Source organism: Herpailurus yagouaroundi, unplaced genomic scaffold (assembly GCF_014898765.1).
Source record: "Herpailurus yagouaroundi ecotype Mexico unplaced genomic scaffold, PumYag 191, whole genome shotgun sequence".
Taxonomy (NCBI): domain Eukaryota; kingdom Metazoa; phylum Chordata; class Mammalia; order Carnivora; family Felidae; genus Herpailurus; species Herpailurus yagouaroundi.
This window is the reverse complement of record NW_024412422.1, coordinates 12,525,382-12,542,183: the sequence shown is the minus strand read 5'-3', so window position 1 is coordinate 12,542,183 and position 16,802 is coordinate 12,525,382. Positions and strand designations below refer to the sequence as shown.

The 16,802-nt window shown below is 48.6% G+C and overlaps 2 protein-coding genes across 7 annotated transcripts in view; one reads left to right on the top strand and one right to left on the bottom strand.

Moving 5' to 3' along the window:
• The window catches only part of CAMKK2 (calcium/calmodulin dependent protein kinase kinase 2), a 47,868-nt gene extending 43,738 nt beyond the window's left edge, over positions 1-4,130 (top strand). For 4 of the 5 annotated variants that reach the window (XM_040444159.1, XM_040444156.1, XM_040444157.1 and 1 more), the window contains one exon: positions 1,018-4,130. In XM_040444159.1, coding sequence (XP_040300093.1) covers positions 1,018-1,090 — 73 coding nt within the window. In that variant the 3' untranslated portion in view covers positions 1,091-4,130. The remainder of the gene's footprint in view (positions 1-1,017) is intronic. The other variant, XM_040444158.1, reaches the window with a different exon arrangement.
• Positions 4,131-6,129: 1,999 nt separating this feature from the next.
• Positions 6,130-16,802, bottom strand: part of P2RX4 (purinergic receptor P2X 4) — a 19,332-nt gene continuing 8,659 nt past the window's right edge. For both annotated transcript variants that reach the window (XM_040444160.1, XM_040444161.1), the window contains exons 3-12: positions 15,635-15,706; positions 15,471-15,543; positions 14,960-15,056; positions 11,064-11,144; positions 10,820-10,961; positions 10,584-10,720; positions 7,921-8,014; positions 7,694-7,759; positions 7,261-7,356; positions 6,130-6,692 (exon numbers count right to left, since the gene is read on the bottom strand). In XM_040444160.1, the coding sequence (XP_040300094.1) occupies positions 6,666-6,692; positions 7,261-7,356; positions 7,694-7,759; positions 7,921-8,014; positions 10,584-10,720; positions 10,820-10,961; positions 11,064-11,144; positions 14,960-15,056; positions 15,471-15,543; positions 15,635-15,706 (885 nt within the window). In that variant the 3' untranslated portion in view covers positions 6,130-6,665. The remainder of the gene's footprint in view (positions 6,693-7,260; positions 7,357-7,693; positions 7,760-7,920; positions 8,015-10,583; positions 10,721-10,819; positions 10,962-11,063; positions 11,145-14,959; positions 15,057-15,470; positions 15,544-15,634; positions 15,707-16,802) is intronic.

Genomic DNA, 16,802 nt, shown 5'->3' with positions numbered 1-16,802 from the left:
CAGGTGTTGGAGGCCTGGGGCCCAAGGCCTGCAGCCGACCATCTGCACTAAAAGACAGCTGGACCAAGCAGTGCTTCTAGGGCAGAAGTGAGGGACCTGATTTGACATCTAGTTACCGCTTTCTTCCCTGGAGATTTGACCCCCTCTTCTGTGGCAGAAACATAAAAAGCCAATGAGCTTGCCTTTTAAACAAAGAGATGTTTCTTCCTAGGAATGTACAGACATCACGCTTTTCTCTTTTGTGCAGGGACAGAGTTTCCCTCCTGGCCAGGGACATACAGCAGATGTTAGTCCAATGTGGCAAGCCCAGTGGCTTCCCTTAGATGGGGCTGTCATCTCTTGCTGGTGGCAAGGGATTCAGCCTTCTCCTCAGGGATTTTCGTTCCCAGCTCCCATAACAGCCCAGTCTGTCCCCCGGGCAGGTCTAGCTTCCGGATATGGGCTCTCAGGGACACAGGGATGCCTTTCCTCCTTGGTCTCTTCTGCTCTGATCACTCACATCACCAAGAGGAGGGGCCTTCTCTCCATCCAAGGTGTCTCTTGGGCCTGTGTGCGGGGGGCAGTTCTCTTGACCACCATTTGCAGACATATGCAGGTTGGCCTGCTTGCTGCCCCTCAAGAAGCTCACCTTCAGGTGACTGAAGAATCTTCAATCTTAACGTAAAGAAATAAGGTTGAGGTGGGGTGGGGGACCCATCAAGATCTCTAAAAAAACCCCGTGAACAGGCCCCAAAGCTGGCGGCACACTACTCACTTGGGATGATTTGAGGTGTTACAGGGATAGGTTTGCATCTATTTTTATATAGTTCCTTTCTATTTTTAGCAAATGATGCTGCTTTTCCATTCACAGAGGGGGTTACAGAGTCTCCTTTGAAACTTTTATATAGACACGAAAAAGGGAGAGCATCTAGAAGGAAAAGCCAAGTCAATGACGTTCCAGGTGGTGTGGGAACGTGGGAGACGCTGGTCAGGCCACGGCAGCCTTGCCTTAACGTGGGTTTTCTGTTCGGTGAGCAGGAAGCAAGGCAGCGAAGACAGCCTCCGGGGCCCCGACCCGCCCCCCGTGGGGGAGGAGGAAGTGCTCTTGTGAAAGGCGGTCCCCGCGCCGAGAGTTGGGGGGCCCCGGCCCCCGGCCCCCGCGCACGCATGCATCCTCTGCGGCCCGACGAGGCGATGGAGTAGCTGCCCGGACGCGCGACCTCGCATGCAGGCTGCACCCTGCGTTTCCATAGCAGCATGTCCTACGGAAACCCAGCACGTGTGTAGAGCCTTGACCGTCATCTCTGGTGTTTGTTTGTTTTTTTTTTTTTTTTTTTTTTTTCCTTCCTTTGTTGTTTTAAAGGGGACAAAAAAAAAAAAGACTTGACTCCATGACATCGACCTTGGCCGCTGGCTGGCTGAACGGGCAGGTGTGAGGAGTTGCAGACCCAAAGCCACATGCATTTTGGGACAATTGCTTTTTAAAACGTTTTTATGCCAAAAATCTTTCATTGTGAACTCAGAACCATGTCAGATATACCAAGTGAATGTGTGGGGTTTGAAAATCATGAAAAACTGGCAGAAAACTCTGGCGGTGTGGGCTGAGACCACAGAGTTAGTTGCTGCGTTTGAAAGGGAGAGGAAGAGGGGGTGTGATTCCTCCTACAAACCCTGAAACCCCCGAACTCCAAGCCAGTTGGCACCTTCCAGGACTGTGGACTCACGGAGTCAGGGCAGGGCCAGCCCTCAGTAGCTGCAGGGAGCTTCGATGCAACTTATTTGTAAGAAGGACTTTAAATTTTTTTATGGGTGGAATTGTAGTCAGGAAAAGGGAAAGGGCTTGAAGCTTAATTGCTTCACAAAGGGGGATTTTCCACCCCCAGAAGGGTAGTCTGTGCTTGTTTGGGGAGGGGGGAAAGGGTTCACCTGAAGGACTGATGGTCACAGCAGGTTTCTGAAATAGTTAACTGAGCTCTGGTAAATCTCTTGTTAAATTACAAAAACTTCAGGGTGAAATCCTACACTTCCATGTACATTACATGGCTTAAGAGTAAACAAAATATTTTCAATTCTCTAACAAGACTGAACTCTAGAGTAGTTCAGGGGTCATTTCGAGCTTCCAGGATATGTTCCCCGGCTTCAGGCATGTTAGATCCCAGTTAGAGCCTCTGCCTGTATATTAGCAGTTTAGCTTGTTGGTAACTTGTGTATTCTAGAGACGCCAAGGTTCTGTTTTCTTAAATACTAGCTGATTGTTGTAGTCCGTGAAACACTTAGTTTCTGGGGGGCCAGTTATGAAATACTTTGATTCTCATCCTGACAGGCAAAGTTCTATTAGGATCTACCCAATCACTCTGGGGCACCCTTTTAGAGAAGATTGTTGACACCCAGAGCAGTCCTCAGGGTCCACGAGGACCAGGGCTTGGCACAGGGAGTTCTGTTTTGTAGCCAGAAGTCCAGAGAGAAAAGGTTTACCTTTTTGACTTCCAACTAATACTGGCAACTTTCATTGCTATTCAAGTGCAACTTTTTCCAGAGCCAGACACGGGTGAGTGTGAAGTTCAAGGGGGAGGAAAACTAGAAGGCCTTTGCCCTGGGAAATTCCCAGTGCTTTGTGGACTCTGGCTTGGGGGAAATAGCGTCAGTAACTGGGTCCAGAGGCCATGCTTTTCTGTAGTTTCTGTCTGATCATTATTGGTAGGAGGACTTCTTGGAGAGAGACAGTGAAGCAAGGCCTTCCTGCCCTTGCCTGGTTTATTCACGGAACCTGAGTGTTACTGGCTTCCACAGATCTTCGTAAGCTCTTGAGTGTCATTTATTTAGCCAGACTTTTCTTGATATCTTGCAAACGATACAGAATTAGGGAATGCTGGTTTCTAAGAGCAAAGGACACCCATCAGATGAAGGGTTGTCTGGCCTGCTTACTTTCTTTTTTGTAACCTGGTACTTCCTCTTGCATTCCTGCACTTGTTTATATATATGGGCAACACCCCTTCTGGGAGCAGATGGGGTCTGGTTAGTTTGCAGTAAGCACCTTGCGGTAGTTAAAGTCACCCTGTCCTAGGTCCCAGCCTGTCTGTGTGGACTCTGGCCTGGCCGAGTGGCTTGCCCAGGGAGGGCGGGCAGCATGTGGAGCTTCTGCGTTCTAGAACTTCTGTGTTTATACAGCTGCATCAGGCAAGACTGTTTCTTCCACCATGAAATTCCCCATGTCGGATTTCCTCCTATGGGTAATGCCGGCTGTTTAGGCGGGTGGGTGGGGGGGAGGCCCGTATTCATAACCTTTTTTTTTTTTCCAAAGAATCACCAAAGAAAGCTGTGGGAAGGAATCACTACCCCCAGAAAGTATAAGCAGAGGGCCGTACCATAAAGTGTAGAGCTGCCATTCTCTCAGAGCACAAACATTGAGTTTTCAGAAGGCGGCTCTGTCAGGAAAGGGGAGAAGCTGTTCACGGGCAGCTTTTCTAGGTGAGCCAAAGGATGCCCTATGCGTTTCTTCCATTGCTGGCTCATCCGTGGGACCAATTTGGTATAAGCAACCTGGGCCCTTGTGCTAGTTCTTGCTCCTTCTTCCTCTGCCCTGCTCACAGCCCCCGTCTCTTCCGCAGGCTTACCAGGGGCTCGCAGAAAGCCTTAGCTAGCCCCTCATTGGCTCTGGGGGCTGGAGAGGCTGACTTCCCAGGGTCTGGTCTTTCCTGTGAGTTAGGGCTCCCATCCTAAAAGCCCTTTTGGAACAAGGAGGCGAATACCTGAGCATTTGGACACACAGGCTCAACCTATTGCTCTCACTCATCTTCCAAAGGGGAGCTTTGCATTGCTGGGCGAGGAAGAACCATGACCTCCACTTGCTTCCAAGGTGCTAGGGAATGTTTCCAGGTCGTCGGTTCCCATCCTCTTCACAGCTTTATGGGCCAAGTTCTGTGGGACTGCTGAGTTTTCTATTCTGTGTTTGATTTAATGCCCGATGCTTCTGTTTTATTCCTGATCCTTTCTACTATGCATTTTCCTTTTATCAGGTGTACAAAGTTAAATACTGTGTATTTATCACTTAAAAAGTACATGAACTTAAGAGAAAAATAAGCCTTTGGTGTTTTTTCCACAGATGTTTAAGCTTCTCTGTAAACTTGAAATAAACAGCAAAATGGTGCAAAGCCTGGGCCTTTGGAGGATATTTTTGTTGGTTGTTGTTTACAGGTGTCTCTAGGACATCGTCTTTATGGGTGTTTTCCTTCCTTAGGCTATGAGATCAAATGCCCAAGCCAGGGCTAATGTGTTCAGCATTACATTATTCATGCCCAGTATAACCATCTCCTAGTATCCCGCTACTGAAAGTGTGGACCCCGGGCCAGGAGCATCCGCATCTCCTGAGAGTGCTTTGGAAATGCAAATTCCCAGGCCCCACTTAAACAAGATACCCGGGTGACTCGTGTGCACGCTAAAGTCCGAGAAGTACTGTTCTAGCAGGCTAGATTCTCCCAGTGGAGATGAACCAGATGAACAGCTCTGGGAGCCGCATTAATTGCACACGGAACACTGTCCTGTGAGCAGGCAGGTTACAGGACACATCACCCCGCGAGGTAGGTATTTAGCCCGTTTTATGGATCATCACCTGTAAACGGAGGCTCAGAAATTTACTTAAGTCTGTTGTCTGAAGGCTCTTTGTCAGCAAATTCAACGTTCTACAGAACCTGGACAGTTGCCGGTTTTCGTGGCGTCTGGAGACTGTTTCAGAACTGATGCTTCCTCCAGACTAGAGGCTGGGGGTTCCCTGTACTCCAAACATGAAGTGAGCCCAGAGCATTGCTTCACTGGCTTTGAACCTCGGTTTTCTGTCATGAAGGGATGGCAGATAAGTTCTGAAAACTTCCTGTTCTATTGCTGCAGAACTGTGATTATTGGAATATGGGTCTTTAAGAGCAGGTGTTCCTATTCAAAGACCCCACTGAGAATCTGATGAAAGCTAAAAACAATGCACACAGGTGCATCCCTTTGCTGAGTTTTAAGGGTTCCTGAGACTCCTGAAAGTCCATCCACGCGTGCAAGGTGAAGCAGCAGCACCAGGGAGTGCCAGCACGTGGGAATATAGCTGAATACAAGATGCCTGGTGAGTAAAATAAGCAATCCCTCCCCCACCCTTCACCCCAGCTGGCTGTAGCGTTCCATCTGAGCTGAGGCCGAAAGAAGTGGCCCCCAGTCCAGAAACTCCGTTCTTAGCCTGCGAGATGAGAAGCCATCCCTAAAACGTCCACTTCCATTTGATCCATATGTTCAGGCAGGCGTTGTTTTCAAAGAGGCAGCACGAACCAGAGCTTTTTATTCAAAGGGGTTCGGTAAACTCCCCCCCCCCCCCGCCCCCAAAGCAAGAAAAGCCCAGGTTTATGCAGCAGAAGCAGGCACTTCTAAAATAAACGTTCCCTTCAGTACTTGGAAATGAATTCGTGATGGGGGGGGAGGGGCAAGCAGCTTTCTTTAAGGAGATCCTGAAGACTCCATGCAGAATTAAGTCGGTGTGAAGGCGAAGCTAGAAATAACTTCATTAACATTTCAAACAAGGTAGGTGTAGGTGGTGCTGCTTGTGGTTGGAGACTTCTGGAAAGCAAATGGGGAGGGGACAGGATAAGCCATGTTCTTGTTACTTAAAATTGTGTCCCCCATAGTGCAGGACCACAGTTTTATGTAAAAAAAACACATGCACATGTAAGACTAGTCACCACACGGGGACACCTGGATGGCTCAGCCGGTTAAATGTCCGACCTCAGCTCAGGGCATGATCTCACGGTTTGTGAGTTTGAGCCCCTCGTCAGGCTCTGTGCTGACAGCTCAGAGCCTGCTTCAGATTCTGTGTCTCCCTCTCTCTCTGCCCTTCCCCTGCTCATGCTCTGTCTCTGTCTCAAAAATAAATAAAAACATTAAAAAAAAAAAAAAAAAAAAAAGACAGTCACCACAGGACAAAATCTTGTAAATTCTGTAGGAACACAGCCTTACAAATATCAAGATGCCAAGGCCTTCAAGAGAAGGTCGAAGTCGGGGAAGATGCCTAAAACCCCAACAACAGACTGTTTCAGGAAGGTTTTTCTGAACACGGTGAGCTGTGACAACAAATGGGTTTAGTGGTCGAAGTAAAAGGGAAGAGAGGAAAGTTCTAGTTCATGCTATGAGAACAAAGATTGAGAAAATCGTTTTAATGTTTGGTCCTTGATCACCTCGACAGGCCTCTTCTCAAGGAGACGTGCTAACTCTGTCCCATGACAGTATGGATTGGGGGGAGGAAGAGTGGACCGGGTGACCAAGAGCCAGTGACCACACGCAGGTGCCCTTCCTTCCCTTATAAAGTGCTTGAACAGAGCTGCTGGGCCCCAGCTGGACCGGTCTCGCAGTGGCCTGGAGACTGGAGCCCCTGAGGAAGGCTGGTCCTGAAGGAGGCCCTGCCCAGCAGCGGCAGTAGGGCCAGAGCCCTTAGGCCAGAGGTCGCCCCAACAACCCCACATTGAGGTGACCCACTGTGCAGGGTGGTTTACTACACATGCCCTACACACAAAACACGGGAGCAGCTGGGCAACCATGAAGTTCTTGTGCAGTGGAGATGGACTCAGAATCTGGAACTTTCTCTGGGGTGACAATGGCAGCCTTTTCTCCCTCCTCGCTGTGCTCTGATGAGGGCCATGGGGAGCCCAGGTGTGGAGGCATCACTGGTCCATCTCACTGCCAAGCCCCTGCAAAGAAAGGTATGCTTATTGTTGACTGATACGCTTCTGGATAGATGTATAGACACCATGGGCTGCCCATAGGCAAGCCTGGGCCACTTGGGGCAGGCGAGAGCCAGGCACTCACCCTGAGAACTTTGGGCAGCCCTTCACAACTGTACATACTCAGCTTAGCCCGGTGCATGGGTTCTCAAAAAGCATGGTACCCAACCCCTCTTGCTATGTGAGGCAAGTTTAAGGAGTGTGTGGACATAGATTTTGTCATCATATTCATGATTATAAGTAACCTGAGACGTCACTAATTAAAATGAGGCTAGATTTTACAGAGTGAGCCCGTTTGAAGAAAAGTATAAAGTGAATACTAGTACAGATGGTCTAGGAATGGAGCGGAGGATGAGGGTAGTGAGCAGTGTGCCACTGCCTGGGGTGACCACATGTCTAAGGAGTGCCACCTTTGCACCCGGGTCTCCCCCCAGATGGCCCAGCGCCCCAGGTGCTCACCACTGGCACAAAAAAGAGGCAGAGGTGGCAAGGTGCTTGGACCTTCCTGCCTGCTGGAGGTCAGGAGGCGGCCTACCTGCTCGTAATCCTCCACATACTTGTATTTCTTCTCCCGGTAGTAGTATCTTTTCTTCATGCAGTAGAGGACTATGACATCACACAGCACTGTCGCCTGAGTGCAGCACAGGGCGAGAAAGAGCGAGCCAGGATGCTTCAGCCCCTGTTATTCTATGCATGCCCCTTCCCACAAAGCCTGGAATCTTTCAAGGATAGAAAGGGCAAGGCTCCACCTCTCAGGAGAAGGCAAGGCCCCGAGGGCCATGGTCTTGGAGAAGGGAAGGGGAGGTGGGGTTGGGGGCAAGGGCAAGAAACTTGGAGGGTTGATTCCAGAAACAAGTGTCAAGGGGAGGAACCAGGATGCCAGTGGAGGGTCTCACCTCACTGTGCTAACTACTGCTGAGGAGGGCGGGCAGCTGGGGGGGGGGGGAGGGGCAGTCTAAGTCACTCACCACCCCTAAGAGCGCCAAACCCGAGCCAATGTTGATCATGGTGGGAATGATGTCAAATTTCCCAGCCTACAAATGACAGAAGAAAAGGACAAAGTTGTGAGAGAGGTGGGCAAGAGCAGATAAAAGGTGGGGAGAGGGCCCGTGGACCCTGGCGAACCCAGAAGCCCGGGGTTCAGAACTCGGAAGCTCTGAACCAGAGCCCCGAGACAAGCCGGCAGCCAGGCTACCTTTCCGAACACTATGATGTCGAAGCGGATGCCGTAGGCCTTGATGAGCGTGCGGTGCTCGGCGCCAGTCGGGTCACTGTAGTACTTGGCAAACCTAGGGAAAGGGGGACATCAGAGCAGAAATCCCGAGGCCCTCGGGAGCCGGCACTGCCTGCTGGACAGATGATACCTGAGCACCTCAGGGCCTCTCCCGGCTAATGTGGGTTGCGCAGGATGTGGGCTGGGCTGTTGGCAGGAGGATGCCAGGGACCTTGGGGCACCAGAACTACTCTATCATCACTGTCCCCTCCTACGGTGGAGCTGGAACCTCATGCTCTGAACCTCCTCCTTGACACAGCAGAACCACCTGCCTCTCTCAAGGAGATCCTGGTCACCAACAGCATGTGGCCAGCCAGCAGCTAGCCCTAGGACTGCCTTGTGGGTAGGGGCATGGAGCTGGCCATGAAACTCCACAAAACTCACAGAATCAGTGCTGGACATTTTTTTTTTAAAGAACTACTGACCCATCGATGGATAAATGAGTAAATAAAATGTGCTATATCCACATAATGGAATATTCTTTGGCCATAAAGAGAGATAAAGTAATGATAAATGTACAATATGGATGAACCTTGGAAAAAAAAATGATGCTGAGTGAAAAAAGCCAGTCACAGAAATCCATATAGTGTGTGATTCCATTTATGCAAATCCAGAGAGAAAGGAAGCAGATGGTGGTTGACAGGGACTGAGGTAGATGGGAAGATACAGGTGATGGCTGAAGGGGTTTTGCACTGAGGGGATGAAAATGTTCCAAAATTACGCTGAGAGTGCTACAACTCTGTGAATGAACTAAAAATGATGGAATCCCACACTTTACATGGATGAAGAGTGTTGTGTAAACTATATCTCAATAAAGCCATTAAAAAAAAAAACATACACATGGGGGAATGGTGGTAGTGGGGGGTCTGTTGAGCCATGATGCCATTTGCTGCCCGTGTTATACATATAGCACGTTGATTCAGAGAAGCCTAAACTCTTGGCCCATGATTAGTCTGGCCCACAACCTCTATGTCATGGTCAGGCTTGGGGAATTCAGGTGGGGCCTGGTGCTAGTGGAAGTCAGGGGATGGGTGTCTTTCTGGTGACGGTTCCCATCGGCTTCTCTCTGTTCTGAGGTTCTGACCCAAGCTTGAGGTTTTTCCACAATGGTTTCTAAACTGTGTAACAGTAGAAACAGCAACACAAATCTAATTCCTTTACTAGGGAAAAAAAATCCAAATATCTGCCCTAGTATCAGTGAGTCAGGTGGTTCAAAATGATAGCTGACTGTAATTCTGGAGGTTTCTGTGATCCCGTATTGGCTTGCACACGTCACCACTAGAGGGAGACAAGTGCAACACAAAAGCACCTCAGACCTACTCAGGTGGCCCCTTGTGGGGATGCTTTTTTTGAGTGGCAAAATGCGTGAGAGATGCCACAAAGGGCACACAACAATGTACGTGGCTACGGGTCTGGTTGCCTCAGGAAACGTGACCCTGGCCCCCTGGTCCTCCCATCAGATTACCAGCTGCACCGGGCTGAACACTGTCACCCAAGATTCGAATCCACCTGGAACATGTGAATGGGAAAAGGAAATAGGAAAATAGGGTCTTTGCAGCTGGAATTAGTTGAGATGAGGTCAGACTGGATTAGGGTGGACTTTGATTCAATATGACTGGTGACCTTGTAAGAAGAGAGGACACACGGGGATGCGCACGGAGGGAAGGCTTTGTGACAACAGCGGCAGAGGTGGGAGTGATGAGTCTATGAGCCAAGGAACACTGGGGAGCCCCCAGAACCTGGAAAAGGCAAAAAAAGGTAGCTGGCGTTGCTGACATCTTGATTTGGGAACTTTGGCCTCCACATCCACGAGAGAATAACTTCCTGTTGTTTCAAGCCACCCACCTTGTGGTAATTTGTTGTGGCAGTCCCAGGACATGAATACTTGGTACTTTCGGTAGGGAAGTATCAGCAAAGGCCTTTCCTGAGGCTTAAGCCTGTATCTCCTGCACCCTGGGCATTCCAAAGGCAGACTTGGGTCTTTGAGAAACTAATTCCTGGGTCAGGCCCCAGAGGTCTTCAGAGTGGAGGATCACAAGCTCACCCACTCCTCAAAATCAGTGAGCAGGGGTCCTAGGAGGCTGGCCCAAGGGAGCTCAAGCAGCCAGCCTCTCTGGGCTACTCTGAAAATTGTATCAACATGATTTTTTTTTTTGTTTGTTTGTTTCTTTTTGAGACAGAGACAGAGTTTGAGCAGGGGAGGGGCAGAGAGAGAGGGAGACACAGAATCTAAATCGGGCTCCAGGCTCCGAGCTGTCAGCACAGAGCGTGACGGAGGGCTTGATCTCAACAGACTGCAAAATCATGACTTGAGCTGAAGTCGGACTCTTAACCGACTGAGCCACCCAGGCGCCCCTCAACATGATTTCTGAAGTAAGAAGGGGCACAGGAAGCTCTCACGGGCCAGGATACTGTGGGCACAAGATCTACTAGGAACACTCTGGTACATACCTCTCCACCTGCCCTCAGAGGCTGCCCGAGTGCTGGTCTTTGGTGGGCACGGACGCCCCCACTGGGGAGTGATCCAGGCACTGTCGCCCCCCACCCGCCAACACAAGAGACCCAGGCCCCAAGCTCACACCTACCTGAAATTGTAGCCGGGGGACACATTGTGGTCCACATCCCGGGTGTCCAGGCGGCGGAAGGAGTACCTGGGCAAGCAGAGGGAGGCGGTTCTGTCCAGGTTGCAATCCCAGTTGATCTGGATACCCATGATACCTCCCTGCAGGTTGTGAGCAGAGACAGCAAGCTTTCCTCGGGGCCCATTCTAGAACAAGATGCGTTAAAGGCTGTGTCAGAAAAGCCAGGGGCTTCTGCCTACCTCAATGGCCATGTCCTGGAAGCTGTGCCCTGCATTCTCCACTATTTTGCCAAGACGGAATATGGGGCAGAAGGGATCTGTTATGGCATCATAAATGCACGATTTGAGGTAGGTAGTGGTGACGTTGGGAAGAATATTCCTCCTAAAGTCAGGAGGAAGCAGAAATGAAGTGAGGGAAACCTCAAAGAGGAGCCAGAAGTTGCTCTAAGACACTGGTGAACTCACACAGCTGGCCACCACTTACTTGCTGAAATTAAACTTGGGATACCAGATGTTGTTCTTAACCAAAAGAGTGAAGTTTTCTGCAGCCTTTAAAAAAGCAGGTCTGAAAAAGATAACGTAACATATTGTTAATAAAAATACAAGTAGATGTATGCTCTCCTCCTTATGTAATATTTTTTTTTTAATTTTTTTTTCAACGTTTATTTATTTTTGGGACAGAGAGAGACAGAGCATGAACGGGGGAGGGGCAGAGAGAGAGGGAGACACAGAATCGGAAACAGGCTCCAGGCTCTGAGCCATCAGCCCAGAGCCCGACGCAGGGCTCGAACTCACGGACCGCGAGATCGTGACCTGGCTGGTCGGACGCTTAACCGACTGCGCCACCCAGGCGCCCCTGTAATATTTTTAAAAAGCACAGACACGTGTCCTACAATGTCATTTTGTCAAGAAAAAACATGATCACCTCTCGAGCATTTTCTACCGTCCTCTGCATAAACACTAGGTTAACAGAGGAGGGTAAACTAAACCTTTCCTTTTCTTCCTGTCATGCCTCTTGCCGAAGGCAGTGGGCATTTAAGAGTTTGAGGAGTAGCTAAGGAGAAAGGATGCCTGGTAGCTTCCCTTGAAATTATTCAGCCTGCAGCCGGTTTCGGGGTTTCAGGGTTTCAGAGTGAGCGCATCTCACTCAGGTGCCCTCAGGGGAATGCTCAACAGATCTGGTTTTACAAGTCCAAGCAAAGGTGAATTCACCAACAGGGTGGATCCTGATCTCATCGCAAAAGTACACAAAAATCACGTGTCTGCTGGCACTCTCTTCTTGGAAGTGCCACATCAGCTCCTGGCTGACAGGTACACGGTAAATCTGTCTCCAAGGGGACCCCGCTTCTTTGGTGCGTCTCTACAGGAGAATCCAGTGCTGGGGGCAGACCCCTCTGTGGGGAAGGGCAGGGGGGGAGGGGGCAGGGGAGGCTTCCCTGATCCAGGTGGAATATTTGAGTTTATAAACAGTATCCATAGTCTTCTTAACCCTGAGACAGAAGCAAGTCCACACAGCAAAGACAGCTGAACCTGTCACCACTGATGCCAAGAAAGGCCTTGACCAAGGTACTTCTCTCAGGGCTTCAAGTTCCCACATCCCTGTATCAAGAGGGATGGATTATATTAGGGTTTTTCAAACTATTGCCATTCTCTATACCATAGCTTTCCCCCACATCTGTCTAACTCATATGTAAAACTTTTCAGATTAACTGTTTCATTATTTTTTTAATGTTTTAAAAAACTTAATGAATTAATTTTAGAGAGAGAGAGCACACAAGTGGGGGAGAGGAGCAGAGGGAAGGGAGAGAGAGAGAAAGAGAGAAAGAGAGAAAGCGAATGAATGAGAATCCCAAGCAAGATCCATGCCTAGTGCAGAGCCCGATGCAGGGCACGATCCCAGGATTCTGGGGTCATGACCCAAGCTAAAATCAAGAATCAGTTGCCCAACTGACTGAGCCATCCAGGTGCCCCTAACTCACAGTTTAAAAAAAAAAAAAATGCAGGTGTAATCCACACAATATAAAATTAACCATTTTAAAGTGTTAATTCAGTGGCATTAAATACATTCACGATGTTGTGCAACTATCACACATCTAGTTCTAGAACATTTTCATCACCCCAAAGAGAAACTTTGTACCCGTTAAGCACTAGTATCTATTCCCCCCACCCCCACGCCCTACCCTACCCCCTGCCTTTGGGAACCACTAATCTACTTTTTGTCTCTCCAAATTTGTCTACTCTGGACATTTTATATAAACAGATTCATACAATATGTGGCCTTTTGTGTCTGGCTTCTTTCACTTAGCACCATGTTTTCTAGGTTCATCCACATTGTAGCATCTAACGTTTCATTCTCTTTTTATGGCTGTGTCCTATTCCTTTGCATGGATGGACTGTAATCTGTTTATCTCTTTCTCTGATGGACATTTGTGTTGTTCCTGCCTTTAGGATCAACTGACTGTTTTTTACTGACATTCATTTTGAAATGAAACTTTCCATCATGACCATAAGAAATATCATTTGCCCCAAGTCAGAGGTCATTGTTCAAATAAATATAATCATATCAAAACAGTATTACTAAAAGTTGTAGTTAAGGGGCACCTGGGGGGGCTCAGTCGGTTAAGCGTCCAACTCTTGATTTCGGCTCAGGTCATGAGATAGAGCCCTATGTCAGGCTCCGTGCCTAGAGTGAAGCCTGCTTGGAGTTCATTCGTTCATTCTCATTCTCTCTCTCTCTGCCCCCCCCCCCCACCGCCCCTCTCCCCTGCTTACACTATCTCTCTCTCTCTCAAAAACAAACAAACAAACAAAAAAAAGTTCTACTTAATATTACTGTTTGCCCAAGGTGCTGAATCTGGGGATTGTAATTTATGAGAAATGGAAATCAGCAAGTTCTAAAAGAACCCAAACCAGGATTTCCTCCTTGATATAAGCTTAGAAGCTGAATAAGAATGGGAATGTCCTTCTCTTCATGTGACTCATGTTATTTCATGTTATCAGTGTATACTTAAAAATCATCTTCCACTCGATGAGATACATAACAGTGCTGTCCAATGAAAATATACTGAGACACAAATACAAGCCACCTTGCAATTTCAAGTGTCTAGTAGTCACATTGAAAAGTAAAAATAACAAGTGCAACTAACTTTTCTATAATAACCCAATATATCTGAAGTATTATTTCACCAGGTAAACACAAAGTATCATATATATATATGTATATAGTATCATATATATAATACATATACATATAATTTGTTTCCCATAACGTCTTCAGGCTCTGGAGTACATTTTACACTGAGCATTTTGTTTGGTTCCAGACACCTTTTGAGTGCTCGACAGCTACCTATGGCCAGTAGCACAGTGTTAGGGAGCACAGTTCCATAAGACCCTTTGCAGCTCAAAAATGCTAGGATTCATTTTCTTTTAGTATTTCCTTCCCTAGCCTGAGCTGCTGCCCTCGGCAATCTTGCAATCGGCACCTCTCAGCCGTTTCTTCCGTTGCAGTGTACCCCAGATGAGGTTAACGTGGCTGGCTCCCTGCCAGGCTTATCCAGGCCTCCGTCTGAACTCTGGGTCAGGAAGGCTGGAGTTGCAAGCAATTCTGAGAGCATTACCTCTGACCCACCCAATCAAAGTGAGCAAATTACTATTGGGAAGAATGTTATTCTAGGGCAGCCCTGAGCCTGCTCTCCTTTATAAAACACACTACAGTGGACACTAATTATTTTCCTGCCCAGCATCTGTTCCCTTCTTTTCTGGTAATGATCCCCCAATTTCCTTTGGAAGCCACACCTCTCTACTCTCAGGCTATGTGATTTGGGTGGGAATGACTGTGCCCTAGCTCCAGAGGTGGGCAGGTGACCCAGGCCTGAGCTGATAAGCAAAATCCATGCCTCAGCTACAGTGATGGGTGGAGGGATGTGGCTGAAGATGTGATGATGGACAGGTCTAGAATCTTTATGGACAACCGGGCTGGGAGACTTGGGAGAATATAAGCCCAGAGATGCCTCCTAGGACTACACCACAGTCCTGCAAATGAAGCCAATATGGGGGAAGCAGAGTCAAAAGGTGGAAACTCTGAAGCTGTCCTTTGAGTCCCAGGTCTAGTCGTGCTGGGCTCTTCATAGTTAGCTGGACAGTAAACTGCCCCTGCCATGTGTGTGTCCTGCTTGAGGCACCGAGAACTGTTTCCTGTTACTTGCAACTGACAAAGTCCAAACATAGAAATAAATCATCTGCACTCTTCTCGCAAGTGACAAATGCTGTGGCCCACCTTGCCATTGGTCCCGGCCCTGGGGAAGCCTGATTCCACAAAGACACCAAGAGCACAACACACAGGCTTAACTCCCCTGCCGCCTTCCCTTGGGCAGGACTCACTCAGGCACATGTGTGTCATCTTCCACTGGACACCACGCTGCCACCTCGCACGTCTTCACGGTCTCATTGAACAGCACGCATCTTCCTGTTGCAATTCCTGCAGGGGCAAGGGGCACCTATTTTCTACTTTTGCAAGGGAGAGAAGGGGAAGCACCGCCATAACATCCTGTGCAATTGATCTTGAGCTGTTCCAGTTACAGGCTTTATACAGTTCCCACAAATTAGAGGAGAACAGTTGCCTGAGTCCAGCAGCAAGGCTAGGGTGATGGCACAGGACAAGATCTGGGGTGGCCTCTGGAGTATGGGTAACAGGTGAATGTCGAGAAGATCCTAAGAGCCTAATCGGTACACCAGGCTCACCCAAGGTCATATGAAGGACTGGGGAATGTAGGGGATTTCTTCGTCCCGAACAGCTCTCTGGGAGAGAAGCCCCACAGGGGAGGCAGTCTGGTCAGGGGCTGCCTTCCCCACGCTAAATGTCTACTGTGGGGTCACAGCCACGTGCTCATACCGTTGCTATGGGTGCCTGAAGAGCCAGCAGCACAGTTGGCATCAGATTTACACACAGTGGTCTTATCTGGAAGCTGGAAAAAGAAGAAAGAGTGAAAACAAACTCCATGTAGTCAGTCAGGTGGGGGAGAGGGGCCTGAGGCTCTTTCCTGAGAAGCTGCCTACCTCAGGACAGAGGCCCTGGGTCTGGTTGACGGTGGTGATCATGTTGGTCATGATGAAGAGGGAGTTCTCCTCCTGCAGAGGGGGAAACGGGGGAGAGAGCACCACTGTGTTACCTTCAGAGGAGTCAGGCCAAGCCATAAAGAAAGCCAGGTGTTCATTTAATAGGACAGTACCTTTCACTTCTCCCATATGTCATGCAGAAAACATTTTAAAAATTGATCTTTTGGGGCACCTGGGTGGCTCCATCGATTAAGCCACCGACTTCAGCTCAGGTCATGATTTCATGGCTCGTGAGTTCAAGCCCCGCATCAGGCTCTCTGCTGTCAGCATAGAGACTGCTTCAGATCCTCTGTCCCCCGCCCTCCCAACTCTCTGCCCCTCCCCCCTGGGTGCACTCTCCTTCTTTCTCCCTCTCTCTCAAAAATAAACACTAAAAATTAAAGAAACAAAAACAAAAAACAACCCTGATCTTTTTTTTTTTTTTTATATCTTGTTCTCTGAGAGTTTATAAGCTAACTGAAGACGGGATTCAAGTAAATACTTGTACCACAATCCCCCCTTATCTGCAAGGGGATAACGTTCCAAGACCCCTGGGGGATGCCTGAAAATGCAGATAGTACCCAACCCTCCATATACTGTGTTTTTTTTCCAATGCAGACATACCTATGATAAAGTTAAAATTTAAATTAGACATAGTAAGGGGCACCTGGGTGGTTCAGTCAGTTAGGTGTCCAACTTTGGCTTGGGTCATGATCTCATGGCTTGTGAGTTTGAGCCCCACGTCGGGCTCTGTGCTGACAGCTCAGAGCCTGGACTCTGCTTCGGATTGTGTGTCTCCCTCTCTCTCTGCCCCACACCTGCTTGCACTCTGTGTGTGTGTGTCTCTCTCTCTCTCAAAAATAAACATTTAAAAAATTGGGGGCGCCTGGGTGGCGCAGTCGGTTAAGCGTCCGACTTCAGCCAGGTCACGATCTCGCGGTCCGTGAGTTCGAGCCCCGCGTCAGGCTCTGGGCTGATGGCTCGGAGCCTGGAGCCTGTTTCCGATTCTGTGTCTCCCTCTCTCTCTGCCCCTCCCCTGTTCATGCTCTGTCTCTCTCTGTCCCAAAAATAAAATAAAAAAAAAAACGTTGAAAAAAAAAATTAAAAAAAAATAAATAAATAAATAAAT